The sequence below is a fragment of the Rana temporaria genome, chromosome 1, assembly GCF_905171775.1.
Source record: "Rana temporaria chromosome 1, aRanTem1.1, whole genome shotgun sequence".
NCBI classification, from domain to species: Eukaryota; Metazoa; Chordata; class Amphibia; order Anura; family Ranidae; genus Rana; species Rana temporaria.
In genome coordinates this window covers 619,592,982-619,611,127 of record NC_053489.1, presented here as the reverse complement: position 1 = coordinate 619,611,127, position 18,146 = coordinate 619,592,982, and the positions used below count along the sequence as shown (strand labels likewise).

The 18,146-nt window shown below is 42.5% G+C and overlaps 1 protein-coding gene across 1 annotated transcript in view; it reads left to right on the top strand.

The window, feature by feature from the left end:
• The window catches only part of POLN (DNA polymerase nu), a 268,106-nt gene that overhangs the window by 234,707 nt on the left and 15,253 nt on the right, over positions 1-18,146 (top strand). The window contains exon 20 of the mRNA XM_040335297.1: positions 11,229-11,296. Within this exon, the coding sequence (XP_040191231.1) occupies positions 11,229-11,296 (68 nt within the window). The remainder of the gene's footprint in view (positions 1-11,228; positions 11,297-18,146) is intronic.

Sequence of the window (18,146 nt, the reverse complement as noted above, 5' to 3'; positions counted from 1 at the left end):
AAAATAGAAAATTGGTCCCATCCTGGTGAAGTCAAAATGAGGCTAAAAATTATTTTTTACAATAAATAAAACCACTATACAGAATCATTTTATACAACAATATAGACATAAAATTGTCATAGTGACATCAAGCATTATTTATAAACGCATTTATGTCTGTGTCTATATTTAGGCCATGAGGCGTATAGCACTTGAGCCGGTGTATCCAGGCCATTTCTAGCTTGGAAATTTCTCTAACTAGAGCACTCCCCCTCCAATTAGGTTTAAATTTGTCGATGCCTAAAAAGAGTGTATTCGATGGATCTCTATTATGTTTAAGGAGATAGTGCTTTGACACCGAATGTTTATCGTAACCATTGAGGATGTTGGTAATGTGTTCGTTTAACCGAACACGCAAAGGTCGCTTGGTACGGCCCACATATTGTAGGCCGCATGGACACTGGATCAGATACACAACTCCTGTGGTTTTGCAAGTAATAAAGGGCTTTATTGGGTGCTCCTTCCTTGTAACAGTTGATTCAAACCTAATCGTACGCCTACTCCTACATGAATTCAGGGAACAAACTCTACACCTTCTGCATTGATAAAAACCCGTTAATTGGTTAAAAAATGTATTAAAACCATTCCATGTATAAACCATGTATTTAAAAGGCAGGCCCGCCCACATCGTCGCGGCGACAGCGCGGACACGCCCCGCGTATTGTTTACGCGCGGACTTCTTTTCGATGGTGTGTACAGCCATCGAACAGAAGTCCTCGGGCAGACATGTCCGATGAAAACGGTCCGCGGACTGGTTTCATCGGACATGTCTGCTCGTGAGTACAAGGCCTAAGTGTTTTTAACCATCATTAAAACGCCCGATGTTTTACGGTATTGTGCCTTTCCTTTCCTCTCTGCATATTGGGTATGGTTTGATCATCTGTGAGTCATCTCCAAGCTATTGATACCTTCCCCTGAGTGACGGCTTCATTGCATCCTGCTGGTTGAATACTCGGTTCCTGGCTGGTACATCCTCCATTTTACACATTCAGCTTTATTAACCCTTTGGGCGTAGGCTCATTAGGGTTCAATACATCTGGTAAGCCTCCCTTTCTGGTGGCGGGTATCTCACAATTGCACGTTAAGTTCAGTGGGAATCAGTGTTGATCTGGAACTTTCTGCACCCAGCTTCATCCATCTATCAAGTTTTTCACTATACTTTTTCACATTTTGGACTTTTTTGGACTTTTTTATTTTATTCATATATATACACTAGTCACTTGGGTCCAGACTCTCAACCGAGATACGACGGCGTATCTCCAGATACGCCGTCGTATCTCTGCGTTGAGCCGTCGTATCTATGCGACTGATTCTTAGATTCAGTTACGCATAGATATCTATTAGATCCGACAGGAGTAAGTCTCTTACGCCGTCGGATCTTAAGTGCAATTTTTTTTTGGCCCGCTAGGTGGCGCTTCCATCCAAATAGGCGTCGAGTATGCAAATTAGCTAGATACGCAAATTCTCGAACGTACGTGCGGCCGACGCAGTAAAGTTACGACGTTTACGTTAGGCTTTTCCCGGCGTATAGTTGCCCCTGCTATATGAGGTGCAGCCAATGTTAAGTATGGCCGTTGTTCCCGCATCAAAATTTTAAAAAGTTACGTTGTTTGCGTAACTTGTCCTTGAATGGGGCTGGACGTCATTTACGTCCACGTCAAAACCAATACGTCCTTGCGGCGTATTAGGAGCAATGCACACTGGGAGATTTCCACGGACGGCGCATGCGTCGTTCGTGAAAAACGTCAATCACGTCGGGTCACAGTAGATTAACATAAAACACGCCCCCCCTTCCACATTTGAATTAGGCGGGCTTACGCCGGCCGATTTACGCTACGCCGCCGCAACTTACGGAGCAAGTGCTTTGAGAATACAGCATTTGCCCGTGTAAGTTGCGGCGTAACTTAAATCAGATACGTTACGCCGCCGCAAAGATACGTCCAGTCTACGAGAATCTGGCCCATTGTGTTTTACATAGACATTCAGTGTCTTCTTATTATATTATTTAGCGCTATTCATTTTTATGTTGTTTTTAGCTCTCCCCTTTGGCCTGGCGTCGGCACCAAGGGTTTTCACCAAGGTGCTCGCCACAATTCTGGCCTTGCTGAGACAGCGAGGAATCGCAATTGTGAGCTACCTGGACGACCTCCTTCTGAGAGAAGCTTCCACCTCAGAATTGGAGGAGGATGGGGTGATCACCAGTCAGACTCTTCGGAAGTTTGGTTGGGTTCTAAACCTCCAGAAGTCGGTGTTGGTGCCGACTCAAAGCCTGGAGAACCTGGGCTTGATTCTGGACTCCTCAGAAGCGAGAGTTTTACTCCCTTCAGACAAGCTACAGACTCTTTAGGATGCGGTGAAGCTGTTGGCATCCCGCAAGTGATCGTCACTGCGTTTTTGCATTCGAGTCCTGGATCTCATGATGGCCACTTTCGAGGCGGTACCGTATGCTAAATTTCACACTCGAGGCTTGTAAAAGGAGATCCTGTCCAAATGGGACAAGTCTCCGTTGTCTCTGGATTGTCATAATTGAGTGAGCCACCTAGTCAGGGAATCCCTGGCCTGGTGGCTGAGGTCCCTGGCCCTTCAGTCCGGGAGGTCTTTCCTTCATTTTCATTGGACGGTGATCATGACAGACGCCAGCCTGACCGTTTGGGGGGGGTGTTTGGGGCCCTTCAGTCAGCACAGGGCCACTGGACGCAGGAAGAATCCCGCCTGCCGATCAATGTGCTGGAACTTCGGGCGATCAGGCAGTGCCTCTCCACATGGTCACTGAGGCTGCAGGGGCGCCCAGTCAGGATCCAGTTGGACGACGTCACGGCAGTGGCAAATGTCAACCATCAAGGAGGAACGAGGAGTTGGGCTGCAGCATTGGAGGTTGCTCAAATCCTGCGGTGGGCGGAGCCGCGCGTGCCATCTCTATCGGCCGTGCACATTCCGGGCGTACAAAACTGGCAAGCAGACTACCTAAGTCATTAGATGCTGGACCAAGGGTAATACATCCGGATGTATTTAGACTCCTTTGCCTGAGATGGGGCACGCCAGACGTGGACCTCCTGGCTTCTCGACCCACTCGGAAGGTGTTGAGGTTTGTGGCCAGGTCCAAAGATCCTGGGCAGACACGTTGGTAGCCCCATGGGGGCATTAACGGCTGATTTATGCCTTCCCCCTGCTAAAACTTCTCCCTCGTCTGCTTCGCAGAGTGGAGACCGAGGGGATTCTGGTGATTCTAGTTGCCCCAGATTGGCCTCAGTGTCCCTGGTACGCCGATATAGTTCGGATGGTGGCTGATGTTCCTTGGTGACTGCCGATGCGAGAGGACCTTCTGTCGCAAGGTCCTATACTTTATACTGCTTTACAGGTGCTAAGGGACAGAGGCCTGTCGGATTCGATAATCTCCACAATGCTGAGGGCGCGGAAGTCATCTTCTCTGAAGATTTATCATTGCACGTGGAAGGCCTACATCTCTATGTGTGAGGAGATGGGGTGGCGTCCCCATAAATATAGTTTTCAGGATCCTTCTATTTTTTCAGCGGGGAGTGGATCAAAGAACTTGCCTTAAAGCGGATGTGCCATGGGGAAAAAATATTAAAAGCCAGCAGCTACAAATACTGCAGCTGCTGACTTTTAATTAATACCTGTCCTGGAGTCCAGCGCTGATCGCAGCAGAGCACGAGCGATCGCTCGTCTCTCTGCTGCTCCCCCCGCCATCCACGCTGAGGGAACCAGGAAGTGAAGCGCTGCGGCTTCACTGCCCGGTTCCCTACAGGGCATGCGCTAGTCGCGCTGCGCCCGCCGATTGGCTCACACGCTGTGTGCTGGGAGCCGAGTGTTCCCAGCACACAACGGGCGACAGACGGGAAGTCAGAAAAACCTGTCTTTCGCCCGTAGCGTGTGGCCGGAAGTGGGTGCAAATACCTGTCTTTAGACAGGTATCTGCACCCCCCTCCCCCTGAAAGGTGTCAAATGTGACACCGGAGGGGGGGCGGGTTCCGATCAGCGGGACTCCACTTTAGGGTGGAGAACCGCTTTAAGCACCATTAAAGGACAGATTTCAACCTTGGCTGTCTTTTTCCAGCAGCCCCTGGCGGCTTATTCATTGGTGAGTACGTTTGTACAAGGGCTTCGACATGTGGCCCCTCCGGTTCGGCCACCGCTGCCTCCGTGGGATTTGAATTTGGTGCTCTCGATGTTTCAGAAACCGCCATTTGAGATAGACATGTGCAGGATGAAAACATTTGTTTTGTTTCGATTCGTTATTTAATTAAATTTGTTTGGTTAAGTTTGTTGCATTCATTACATTCGTTTTCGGGATTCATTTCGTATTCGAAAAAACTACCGCATTCGAAATAATTCTAACGCATTCGAAAACAAATCTACCGAATTAAAAAAAAACTATCAAATTCGAAAGCATGCTACCACATTTAGGTGTCCGTTTATGAAGCAGTTAAATCAATTCATTGCTTCGTTCTTCAGCATTCACGGAGGAGATTTTTCTCCTCTGTGTGACAGTTTATGAAGTGGAGTAGATCGCTTCACCCTTGGAGGAGTGAAGTGATCTACCAACGCTTCAAACAGTGGAGAACGGCCCCTGATACTGGAATCTCGTGCGACTTTTACGAGATTACAGTACCAGAAATTCACAGAAATACAGAGATGTCAGTTTATTAAGCAGTGATAAATTATCACTGCTCAGTACACTGACAAGACGGCGTGGGTAATTTAACTAAAATAACGAATCCCCCTACATAATATATATATGTATACACACACACATTGTATATACATGTGTATATATATATATTGTATATACACACATTATATATATATATATATACATGTACACATTATATATATGTATGTATATATATGTATACACATAAATATTACAGGGGGACATGGTTACAGTGTTGAAATTCAAATTCATTCTATACGAAATTTGAATTTGGGAAAATGGTTATATATATATAAATATAAAACCATTTTCTGAAATTCGAATTTCGTATAGAATGATAGTTCATTTCATATAGAATGATATTCGTATAGAATGATTTTGAATTAGAATAGAAAAGATTAGAATAGAATAGAAAAAAGAATAATAGAATAGAATTGGACAACAATAGAACAGAATAGAATAAAATATAATATGTTTTTCTAGTTTATTATTTTCTATTATTTTCTATTCTAATCCTTTTGTATGCAAATTCAAATTCATTGTATACGAAATTCGAATTTTGGAAGATGGTATATACACACACACATTTTCTGTTCTGTTTTATTGTTTTTTTATGCTATTCTTTTCTATTCTATTCTAATCTTTTCTATTCAATTTCATTCTATACAAAATTCAAATTTCAGAAGGTGTTCTCTATATATATATATATATATATATATATATATATATATATATATATATTTTTTTTTTTTTAATTATATATTTTTCTGTTCTGTTCTAGTGTTTTTCTATTCTTTTTTTATTCAAATTCTAATTCATTCTATACGACATTCAAATTTTGGAAGATGGCTTCAGAAGTTCGAATTTCGTATAGAATTAATTTGAATTAGAATAGAAAAGATTTGAATAGAAAATAATATAAAAGAATAGACTAGAAAAACAATAGAACAAAAGCGAATAAAATATTATATTTTATTCTGTTCTATTGTTTTTCTAGTTTATTAACTTTTCTATTATTTTCTATCCTATTCTAATCTTTTCTATTCCAATTCGATTTCATTCTATATGAAATTCGAATTTTGGAAAATGGTTATATGTAAAAAAAAAAATCGAATGTGGTAGTTTTTTCTAATTTAGTATTTTATGCAGATGATATAATTATATATCTAGGAGACACGGTAGCATCATTGCGAACAGCAATGGGGATAATAGGAGAATTTGGAGGCTTCTCGGGGTTTAACATAAATTGGTCCAAATCAATATTAATGCCTATAGATCCATTGAGGGAACAGCTACCCATAGGAGCAGAGCAGATCACTATAGCAAGTAGTTTTTGCTATTTGGGAGTGGTGGTTTCTCCGGACACAGCTGAATATCTTCGGCTGAACCTGGGTCCACTACTAGTAAAACAAAGAGAGAAATGCAATAGCTGGTGCAAACTCCCTCTATCAGTGGTAGGTAGGGCCAACTTAATAAAAATTATATGGGCTCCACAACTCCTATATATTTTCCATAATTCACCGATGTGGATACCGAACAAATGGTTCAAAAGAATTGAGACCCAGATGCGGGAGCTGTTATGGAAGAAAAGGGTAGCTAGGATTAGTTTAACTACTTTACAACATGGAAAGGACAGGGGGGGACTTGCGGTCCCCCACCCTGAAACATATTTTTTGGCCTCTCAGATACAACAGCTGGCGGGATGGGGACGGGAAGAAAGGGAGGACCCGAACAGAAATTTGGTGACCAGCACGGTTCCCTCATTACAGGCAGCTGCGGGAATTATCAGGCTTCACACCCTGGAAAAAGAGGGGAATCTGGTTCTTTTCGCAGTTATACGAAGGCGAGGTACTGAAAACATATGCACAGTTATGTAGGGAATTCCAATTAGCACCACGGGGCTTTTATCAATATCTCCAGCTTCGGCATGCTCTACAGAAACAACAACAAACATGATCGCTGGTGGTAATATCACCGTCACCCTTGATGACGGGGGTCTTGCAAGCAGAAGCTCGGAGAGGACTGATAACAAAAATATATGAGGGACTGCTTATAACAATACAGAACCAATGCCGCCTTCAGAAGTCGTAGGAAATGGGTAGAAGACATTGGGGAGATAAACGAGGAACAGTGGGAAAGGGCACTTGAATCTGGAAAAGAGACAGGACACTATGGTGGAGAGAATGTGGCTGCTCACCCCGATAAAAATGATGAAAAGAATTTTCCCAAATGGGGTTATTGCGCAGCTCAAAAGGAAAGAGGTAATACCAAAGGTATTACCTCTTTCCTTTTGAGCTGCGCAATAACCCCATTTGGGAAAATTCTTTTCATCAGGGCACTTGAATCTGTTCCTGTGGTGTCCGTATCAGCATCTCACAAATTATCACAACTTTTTATTTTACACAGGGCCTATAGGACAGCGCCACAACTACATAGATGGGGAAGAAGGGATACCCCTATGTGCCCAAAGTGCAAAGTTCAGCAAGGGGACTTCATACACTTAATTTGGAGATGCCCAAAGCTACATAGGTACTGGGAGGATGTATCACAGGGGATTACCAGAGTAGCACAGGTACCAGTTCCATTGGACCCTCAGGTATACTTACTAGGGATCATTGACCCTGGAGAGTATACAAAAGGAAAGTACTACATGATAACAAGGTTGCTGTACCTGGCAAGAAAGCTTATTGCACGCTACTGGATGGCCCCTGGGGTCCCCACAGGGAAGCAATGGATTGCGTATGTCAACTCCCTGTTAAGTAGAGAACACCTGGCATATAAACGAAGGAAGGCAGAGGGTAAGTTTGAGGAGATTTGGCATTCCTGGTTAGGAGACGCGAGTGTCGCACCACCAAAACTGGTGACAGATAGATTCCTAATGTAGAGTGCAGAGGATAGGGAGGGGGGGGAGGGGTTGGGTGTAAAAAATAAATAAAAAGGGAGTAGTACATTGGAATATTATGTGAATGAAAAAAAATGTGTATAATGTACTTTAATAGAAGTGTAATAGATGCCGAATAGGCATATGTATTTATTAAATTGGAAAAAAAACAAACAATAAAAATAAAGTGGATTAAAAAAAAAAATCGAATGTGGTAGTTTTTTCTAATTTAGTATTTTTTTTCAAATGCGGTAGAATTTTTTCTAATGCAGTAGATTTTTTTCTAATCTAATTACATTTTTCAAATTTGATCGACTTTTTAAGAATTCGGTTCAAAAATTTTCAAATTCTAATATGAAACTAATCTTTTATAATCTTTTCTATTCAAATTTGATTTCATTCAATAAGAAATTCGAATTTCATATAAAATTAATTCAAATTTGAATAGAAAAGATTAGAATTGAATAGAAAAGAAAAACAAGAGAATATAATAAAATATAATATATATATTATAATTGATTCTATTCTGTTCTATTGTTTTTCTAGTTTATTAACTTTTCTATTATTTTCTATTCTATTCTAATCTTTTCTATTTCAATTCGATTTCATTCTATATAAAATTCGAATTTTGGAAAATGGTATATTTGTAAAAAAAAATCGAATGTGGTAGTTTTTTCTAATTTAGTAGATGTTTTTCAAATGCGGTAGATTTTTTTTCGAATGCAGTAGATTTTTTCTAATCTATTTAAATTTTTCAAATTTGATCAACTTTTTAGGAATTCGGTCAAAATGTTTTCAAATTCTAATATGAAACTAATCTTTTATAATCTTTTCTATTCAAATTTGATTTCATTCAATATGAAATTCGAATTTCGTATAAAATGAATTCAAATTCTAATAGAAAAGATTAGAATAAAATAGAAAAGAAAAACAAGAGAATAGAATAAAATATAATATATATTATAATTGACTCTATTCTGTTCTATTGTTGTTCTATTCTTTTATATTTTAGTTTCCATAAATTTAAATTATTTTCCAAACTATTCTAGAATTCAAATTTATACTATTCGAATTTCGGAAGACTGTCATGTTCTATTTTATCACATTCTATTAACTTCTATTATATTCTTTTTGATTCTATTGCTTTATTGTTTTATATTCTATTTTATTGTAGTTTTTAGAAAATCGATTTCTATTTTTTCAAATTCGATTCAAATTTGTTTTCGAATTTGATTCGACTTCGAATTTTGTTCGCGTTTTTCGAATTTGTTTAAATTCGTTAATTTTGTAATTCTGAAATTCGGATGCATACAAATTTCCGAATAATGAAAAATGTGTCCGAATTCAAATTCGTAACGAAATGAAATGCACATAAATGCTCATAATTTGAGACCATTAGGGAGATCCCCTTATTGACACTCTATCAGAGGGTAGCCTTTCTGGTGGCTCTTACATCTGCCAGGAGGGTTTCTGAGTTGGTGGCCTTGTCTTGCAAGTCTCCCTACATGATCCTCCACAAGGATAAGGCGGTGCTGCGCCCACAGCCTTTATTTATTCCTAAGGTTGTTTCGGCATTTCATCTAAATTAGGACATTGTGCTTCCGTTCTTTTCATTGCACCCGAAGGAGGTTGCCTTACATTCCTTGGACGTGATCCAGGCTCTGTGGGTGTATCTGTCTGCTACGGCTCCGTTTCGGAGGTCAGACTCACTGTTTGTGTCGATAGCTGGTCCGAAGAAGGGCCTGGTGGTCTCATCGGCCACCATTTCTCGTGGATTAGACAGAACGTGATACAGGCTTATGCCTTAAAAGGGCAGGCGCCTCCCTTTCCTGTCACGGCACATTCGACCAGGGCAATTGGTGCCTCCTGGGCTTTCGGACATCAAGCGTCAGTTTCCCAGGTGTGTAAGGTGGCGACCTGGTCGTCCGTTCACACTTTCACTAAATTTTTCAAGGTTGATGTGAGCGCATCTGCGGATGCTTCCTTCGGCCGCAAGGTTTTGCAGGCAGCTGTTTAACCACTTAAGGACCGCCTAACGCCGATATATGTCGGCAGAATGGCACGGCTGGGTGCAGGCACATACCTGTACGTCGCCTTTAAGAGCCCAGCCGTGGGTCGCACGCGCCACCGGCGGCGTGCTCGCGACCCGGTCCAAAGCTCCGTGACCGCGCCCGGTGTGACCCGATTGCCGCTGGTGTCCCGCGATCGGGTCACAGGAGCTGAAGAACGGGGAGAGGTGTGTGTAAACACACCTTCCCCGTTCTTCTCTGTGGCAGTGTCACTGATCGTCTGTTCCCTGTTATAGGGAACGACGATCAGTGATGTCACACCTACAGCCACACCCCCTACAGTAAGAATCACTCCCTTAGGGCACACTTAACCCCTTAGCGCCCCCTTAGTGGTTAACCCCTTCACTGCCATTGTCATTTTCACAGTAATCGGTGCATTTTTATAGAACTTTTTGCTGTGAAAATGACAGTGGTCCCAAAAATGTGTCAAATGTGTCCGACATAATGTCGCAGTCACGAAAAAAAATCGCTGATCGCCGTCATTACTAGTAAAAAAAAAAAATATTAATAATACTGCCATAAAACTATCCCCTATTTTGTAAACGCTATAACTTGCGCAAACCAATCAATAAACGCTTATTGCAAATTTTTACCAAAAATAAGTAGAAGAATACGTATCGGCCAAAACTGAGGGAAATTTTTTTTATATATATTTTTGGGGGATATTTATTATAGCAAAAAGTAAGAAATATAGATTTTTTTTTTTCAAAATTGTCGCTCTATTTTTGTTTATAGCGCAAAAAATAAAAACCGCAGAGGTGATTAAATACCACCAAAAGAAAGCTCTATTTGTGGGGAAAAAAGGACCCCAATTTTGTTTGGGAGCCACGTCGCAATTGTCAGTTAAAGCGACGCATGTGCCGAATCGCAAAAAGGGGCAAGATCCTTAACCTGCATAATGGTCCGGGTCTTAAGTGGTTAATGTTGCAATTCCTCCGTTGAGGAGCTCTGGTTGTTTTGGGTGGAGTTTGTTTGTTTACAGTTCCTACCCCTTGTTTTTTGACACTGCTTGGGTCCCCAAGGTCAAGATTTAAGTTGCTGTGTCCGTCAATGAACGAAAGAGAAAATAGGATTTTTGTACTCACCGTAAAATCCTTTTCTCTGAAGTTCATTGATGGACACAGCACCCACCCCTCCTTTTTTTTTCTGTACTTCTTTTTGATGAACTGAGCTGCTGGATGCAGTATGAGGGGTTATAGCCAATTGCACCGCCCCCTGGGCGGTACTGTGCAGTTTTAACATGTTCTGCCTAGTCCTCTCCTGAAGGTGGCAATATAACCCTATGGTCAAGATTTAAGTGGCTGTGTCCGTCAATGAACTTCAGGGGAAAGGATTTCATGGTGAGTACAAAAATCCTATTTTTCAGTTATGTGTGGGCTATCAGGCTGTGTATTGAATCTGTTAGGAGAGCGGACAATGGAAAATATAAAAGCTTTAATAGCTTATGTTATACTGTAGTAATCGGGACACCTTTCTAGTTTCAACTACAAATTACTTTGTGACCACTATTTATGGAACGTTAATTACTCTGGTACTGACCACACTAAACATAATGGATGTCTTTCAGGCTCATTGCACAGATTCATGATGAATTGTTGTTCGAAGTGGAGAATTCTCAAATGTTGGAATTTGCAGGTTGGTGCTAATGTTTTGTTTAATGTAAAAAACAAAAATGTTCAAATAGACCAAATAACCCTGCGCTCAGTTTTATTTGTTAGCAATAATAATAATGCTTGCAAAATTTAACATTTTAAAACTAAAATAATCATAAAAGCCTTGGTCTACGTTGTATACTTTAGTTGAATATCTAATTTGCAAATATGTTCAGTAATCACAGATGGTCAGAGATAAGCCTATCAGCTGAGTACACTGCCATCCAGAAATGTATTAGACCAATGTAAGAACCAGCAGTAGTTCCTACAACTTTTACAGCAGGTTTGAAGCAAGTCTTTGGAGTAAAGATTGGACTCAAAGGGCCAGATTCAGGTAGAATCGCCCTACGCTGCGGCGGCGTAACGTATTACAATTACGTTACACCGCTGCAAAGTTTTTAGCGTAAGTGCTTGATTCACAAAGCACTTGCCTGTAAACTTGCGGCGGCGTAGCGTAAATCTGCCCGGCACAAGCCCGCCTAATTCAAATGGGGCGGGGACCATTTAAATTAGGCGCGTTCCCGCGCCGAACGTACTGCGCATGCTCCGTCCCTAAAATTTCCCGACGTGCATTGCGCTAAATGACGTCGCAAGGACGTCATTGGTTTCGACGTTAATGTAAATGGCATCCAGCGCCATTCACGGACGACTTACGCAAACGACGTGAAATTTCAAATTTCGACGCGGGAAAGACGGCCATACTTAACAATGGCTAGACCACAGAGAGGGCAGGTTTAGTTTTACGCCGCGTATCTCTACGGAAACAACGTAAATTTACAGCGACGGGCAAAGCGTACGTTCGTGAATCCGCGTAACTAGTCATTTGCATATTCTACGCCGACCGCAATGGAATCGCCACCTAGCGGCCGTCCTAGAATTGCAGCCTAAGATCCGACGGTGTAAGTCACTTACACCTGTCGGATCTTAGGGATATCTATGCGTAACCTGATTCTATGAATCAGGCGCATAGATACGACAATCGTATCTCAGAGATACGACGGCGTATCAGGAGATACGACGGCGTATCAGGAGATACGCCGTCGTATCTCTTTTATGAATCTGGCCCAAAGTACTTTCTGTAATGAACAGAAGGACTGAGCATTCTGAATAAGACACAGAACAGAATTCTGTTATTGTATTATTTTGTATATACTCTGTTGGACTTGTCATCTCCCATAACTAACTACATACTTGTACTAAAATTCAGGATGGAATTAACGAGATCTGTTACTGCTTCTCCCAGGCAAGGGAAATATTGGCATCAGTAGACCTATAAGATGCCTATTTATACATTTTCTTTTAGATAGTCCCTTTTCACATTACAACCTATCTACACATTTTTCATCTTCCCCTCATATCAACACTTTCTGCATTTTAATTTGGAAGACCAACATTTCCAGTTTGCAACCCTCCTATGTACCTTGTTTGTCCCACTACCTCTGTAAACCCAGGGCAATCAAGTCACATGTTACCTGGACAACCTCCTACAGAGGGATTTTTCTGCCACAACCTTGTCTGTCTCATTTCATAATTTCAAGCCTTTTGACTAGTTCACTTCAGGTCCTTCAAACTGTGTCTAAAGTCTAATTGTGGACACAGATCAACCCAGAATCTTCCTCCCTCAGGAGAAGGTTGCTTCCCTAAGGTCCCACATGAAAATCCACAGCACTCCTCAGTTTGCTTCTGCATGATACTTCTGGGCTTAATGATGGCCTCCTTTGAGGCAGTTCCCTTTGCCTAGTTTCACTCCAGACCTCTTGAATCCAAGGTACTAATGACGTGTAACAAGCAAACCCAAACTTTGGATTATTTAATGCTTCCTTCCAGTCATAAGATGGTGGATCTCTAAGCCAGCCCTGGACCTGGGAAAGACTTTTCTTCACATGCTGTGGAAAACAGTGACAATTGTTGCCAACAGTACACGATGAGACACAGTCTACATTTTCTTTTGTTTCCAAGGATCCTCATCCAAACAGGAGTTATCATCTAGATTCTGAAACTTAGAGCCATCAGATTATCACTAGTGTAGCGGAACCCCCATAGGGGCTGCTGATAGACTCTATACCCCACTGGTTACCACAACTCTGAAAATCCTCTCTTACCTCTGACACCTTGGGTTCCATTCTGCAATATGGCGTTAGTCATTGAGAATCTAACACAAAATCACTGAACCCTCTTTACTGAGGTGAAAAATGAACATAAAGAATGGTATGAATAAACACAGTTAAATTGGACAAAGAGTATTTCTTATAACTGATATCCAAAAGTACTTAACATAGATACTTCATTAGACCTATTTGGATAGGTGCTCAAAGAAACAAATATCCAACACTCTTAAAATATATGTTGGATACCTTTCCTCTAAGGCCTCAGCACACAGACCAACAAACAATAATAGTCATAATCATACAAATAACACAATATAACCTGAATGCTATACTGTAAATTGGCTTCCCCTAGGATGTAGTTCAACGATTAAGCGATAGAATGCAGAGTAATGATGAGTAACAAAGAGGAGATAACAAATGTTCTTTCAAGTCCGGATATCTTCAGCTAGCCTGTAGTTTATACTGCAGTGTGATTTGTAATCCAGAGTAAGGGAAAACACAAAGGAAGACTGTAATGGCAAGACAAAATCATTGATACTATGTTTGAAGGAGTATTAGCACATATGAGTGTTCCTCTTTAAGTGTAGTGCAACGTTGGTAACAGTACTGAATCCTGTGTGCAATGGGGAAAAATAGGCCCCAAGTGCCTGTGATGGGATGTCTGTGAAAGAGTAGATTCACATCCGTGGAACTACACGTATCACCAGCCAGTCTGTAAAAAAACTACTCAAAAATACTGTTATCACTAACAGGATGGGCTGAGCCTGCTCACCACTAGGAACATCAGATGGATGAAGGGCTCCAGCCAGAATTCCCTGGTGTCTGTGTCCTGTGGAAATGGCGCCGCCACGCCACGCTGCAACTCCTGGTGGACTGTTCCCCAGCGATTAGGAGTACAGGCTGGTACGCTCTGCTGCAAAAGCAGTGCTGTCCTCTGGGGCTCCTCCGAGGCTGGTGATCCGGCTCTCCGCTGCATAGGCCGCAGATTCTCACTCCCTGTCACACAGACCTCCTGCTGGTAGGTTCAGAATGGCTTCCAGAGAGACTGGAAACAGGCTTCATCCACCTTTTTATGTCTTCTCCTAGCAGGCTGTTCTGTGCGCACTACATTCTGTGTCCTGTAGTCCAGATAGTCCCGGCCAACAGTATTACTTCCTTGTCTCCGACTACGTGTTCCATAATGCATTGCTCTGGCTATTCTCACAGGAGAACAACATCCCCACTCTTAGAGTCCAGCATGCACTAGAGCAGTGGTTCTCAACCTGGGGGTCGGGTCCCCCTCGGGGGTCAAATGACGATATGTCGGGGGTCACTGAATCCTTGGCTGTTCCTGAAGCCCACACTGCTCTCCCAGCCTTTTTGTGGCCACCCAGCAGGGCTGTCCCTGGAGCCTGTTGCCGCCTACCTGGGCTGTTCAAGGGGCCTACGGTCGCCCACTCAGCCTCTTTGCAGCCACTCATTCAGTTCATGGCATGGGTGGGGGGCAGAGACTAGAGGTCAGCTGACTGGTGAGGAATGTGACATGGGAGGGGCTGGGGTAGACCCCATCTCCTGATTTCGGCATAGGTGTCACTGCTACGAGACACCACAGAGCTTGAGACACAATGAGTAAGGCCTCGTACACACGATAGGTTAACCAGAGGACAACGGTCTGATGGACCGTTTTCATCAGTCCAAACCGATCGTGTGTAGGCCCCATAGGTTATTTAACCTCAGGTTAAAAAAAAGCCAAATTTCTTTAAAATTAACCTATGGATTCCTAACCGATGGGAAAAAAACGATTGTTAGTAGGCACGTCCATCGGTTAAAAATCCACGCATGCTCAGAATCAAGTCGACGCATGCTTGGAAGCATTGAACTTCGTTTTTTTCAGCATGTCGTTGTGTTTTACGTCACTGCGTTCTGACACCATCAGTTTTTTAACTGATGGTGTGTAGGCACGACAGACCATCAGTCAGCTTCATAGGTTAACCTATGACAACGGTCCTTCAGACCGCTGTCCTCTGGTGAACCTATCGTGTGTACGAGGCCTAACACTACCTGTGGATTATAGTTGCCATCAGGGGCGGACTGACAACTCATGGGGCCCCCAGGCAATAGAAGATTATGGGGCCCCCCGGGCTTACAGATGGCCACCACGCCAGGAGGCAGTGCAGAGGCAGGGCAGCTAAAATCTATGGATTTTCGAATCAAAAGCTCAAAAGCATGTCGGTTTCGGACATATCAGGGACAGATGTAAAAAAAACACAGATTTTGACTTACTGTCCCTGGTTTTATTGAGCCTGGCAACCCTGATGGGGTCCCCTAGTGGCATGGGGCCCTCGGGCAGTGCCTCAATGGTCAGTCCGCCCCTGGTTGCCTGTAAAAGTCCCCACTACAGTTCTCAGATCAGCAGATAACCTTGATCAAGAGCACCTACGTTGGCTGATCATAACTCCCTACAGCATTGCCACTGATCTCACCCCTCACCAGCACTGCCAGTCTACCCTCCCCCACCATGGAGTTAGAGAAGGAATAAAAATAGAGAATACATGGAAGGGAAAGAAAAAGAGGGGCAGAAACAAAGAAAAAGGGAGAGAAAGAATAAGAGAGAGAACAAGAAAGACGGCTAGAGAGAGGGATGGGGGAAAGAAAAAGAAATTAGGATAGAGGAGTGATAAAAGGGAAAGAAAGGAGAAAAAAATGTGAGTGGTACATCCTAAAATGTACCATAAGGGGTTTACTACTTTACAAGTGAATATCTGTGGAATAGGGATGCAAATTACTTGTCTTGCCTTAGGTGCTGACAACCCACGCTATGAAAATAATTTTACTGTGAGGGGTTCCCACAACTTGGGAAATTTTATCAAGGGGTCACAGCACTAGAAAGGGTGAGAACCACTAGACTAGAGGGAGCCAAACTCAAACATAAAACAACAAACTGTCTCTCAATGATAACTATAGTAACAAAAATCGGCTACGCTAGCATTCCCTTATTCAAGGTCACCCAGTCTGGGTGCAGTTAGACAATGCCACAGAACTGGTTTCCATAAACCATCAAGGGGGCACCAGAAGTCAAGCTGCCCTAAAAGAAACATGTCTGATACTCTGAGTACGTTTTCTTTGAATCCACATCCCTAGAGTGGACAATTGGCAAGCAGACTTCCTAGGGCATTAATTCCAAGATCCAGGGTAGTGGTCCCTGCACCCAGAGATCTTTCAAAATCTTTGTCAAAGGTGGACACAAAAAGCTGTGAACATCCCTGCCTCCGGGTTCAACAATCAGATGAAAAATGGAAGACCAGGGATCCTCTAGCCTTAGCTGTAGATTCTCTGGTGAGTTCTTGGACGTGACTTATGCCTTCTTTTCAATGAAGATTTTACCTTGACTGCTGCACAAGATAGAATTGGGAAGGGTTCTGGTGATTATTATTGTACAAAATTAGCCTAGAAGAAAATGGTACACAATTAAACTCCTGAAGTCTGGTGGAAAAGCCCTGGTTTCTTCCAAACAGACCAGATTTACTGGCACAAAGCCCTACGACATGGCTGTTGAAACCCAAGTTCTAAAGGATAAAGATATTTTTTATTTTGTTATACCCACTTTACTCAAAGTAGGGGAATCCAGCTCCTGTAAGATTTACCATAACACATGGGAAGCCTATTTTGCCTAGTGCAAGGACAGAAAAATGAGTCCCAGGGAATAGTCTGTCATATTTTGGAAATTTTTCAGTGTTGATCTTGACCAACATCTGTCCCTGAATACCCTTAAGGCACCATTCACATATACGCGAATTGGATGCTTTTCCGATTTGCATAACATGTGAACCAGACCGGCTTTAGAAGGAGCTGATACACATATATGCGGGCAAGTTGCGGTACAAATTAAAATAGGGTCCTGTGCATTTTTCAGTCTGGTTCATGTGCAATTTAATGCACCTGAACTACTGAATGTAAACTGCACTGGACTCTGCACTGAAACCAGACCCACATATATGTGAAACGAGCCCTAGGGATAGGTCTCTGCCTTATCCATTCTATTTTCCAGAACTTCTTGCCTCACAATCCCTAATCAGGACTTTCATACAAGGAGTCGCCGATATGAATGCCCCAATTCAACCTTCCAAGTTAACTTGGGATTTTAACCTTGTGATCTCTGTACTAACCCCCCCCCCCCCTCCCCAAACCAATTGGACACATTATTTTTGAAGACTTAACTTGTAAGGTTACCTTCCTGGTGGCCATTATATCTGTCTTTTTGTAAGGAGCTCTTTCATGTTTTCCACAAGGCCAAGGTGGATTTGAGACCAAGACCTTCATTCCTACCTAAGGCAGTCTCTTATTTCTATGTCAGTAAGGGCATTGTACTTTTTTCTCTTTTTCCTTCCCCAAACATGACAAGGAAATTGCCCTGTATTGCCTGAATGTGATCAGGGTCTTCCTGGAAGTCACAGTTTCTTTGTTCTGGATGTGGCCCTCTTAGAGGGTGTGCTTCTTCCTTCTCCACCATTGCCAGGAGATTTAGGCCACTTTTCTTCAGGGCCTATACCCTTAGGGACAGAATTCCTTCTTACTTTATCAAAACCCATTCCATCAGGGCTATTGGTGTCTCTTTTGGCTTTTTAGCATCAAGCAAGGCCACCACCTGATCTCTTCCCATATTCTCTAAATGCAACCAGGTGGATGTTCAGATGTCGGTTGATATAGGCCAGGTTCACACTGGTCCGACAAACCCTCCGACATTGG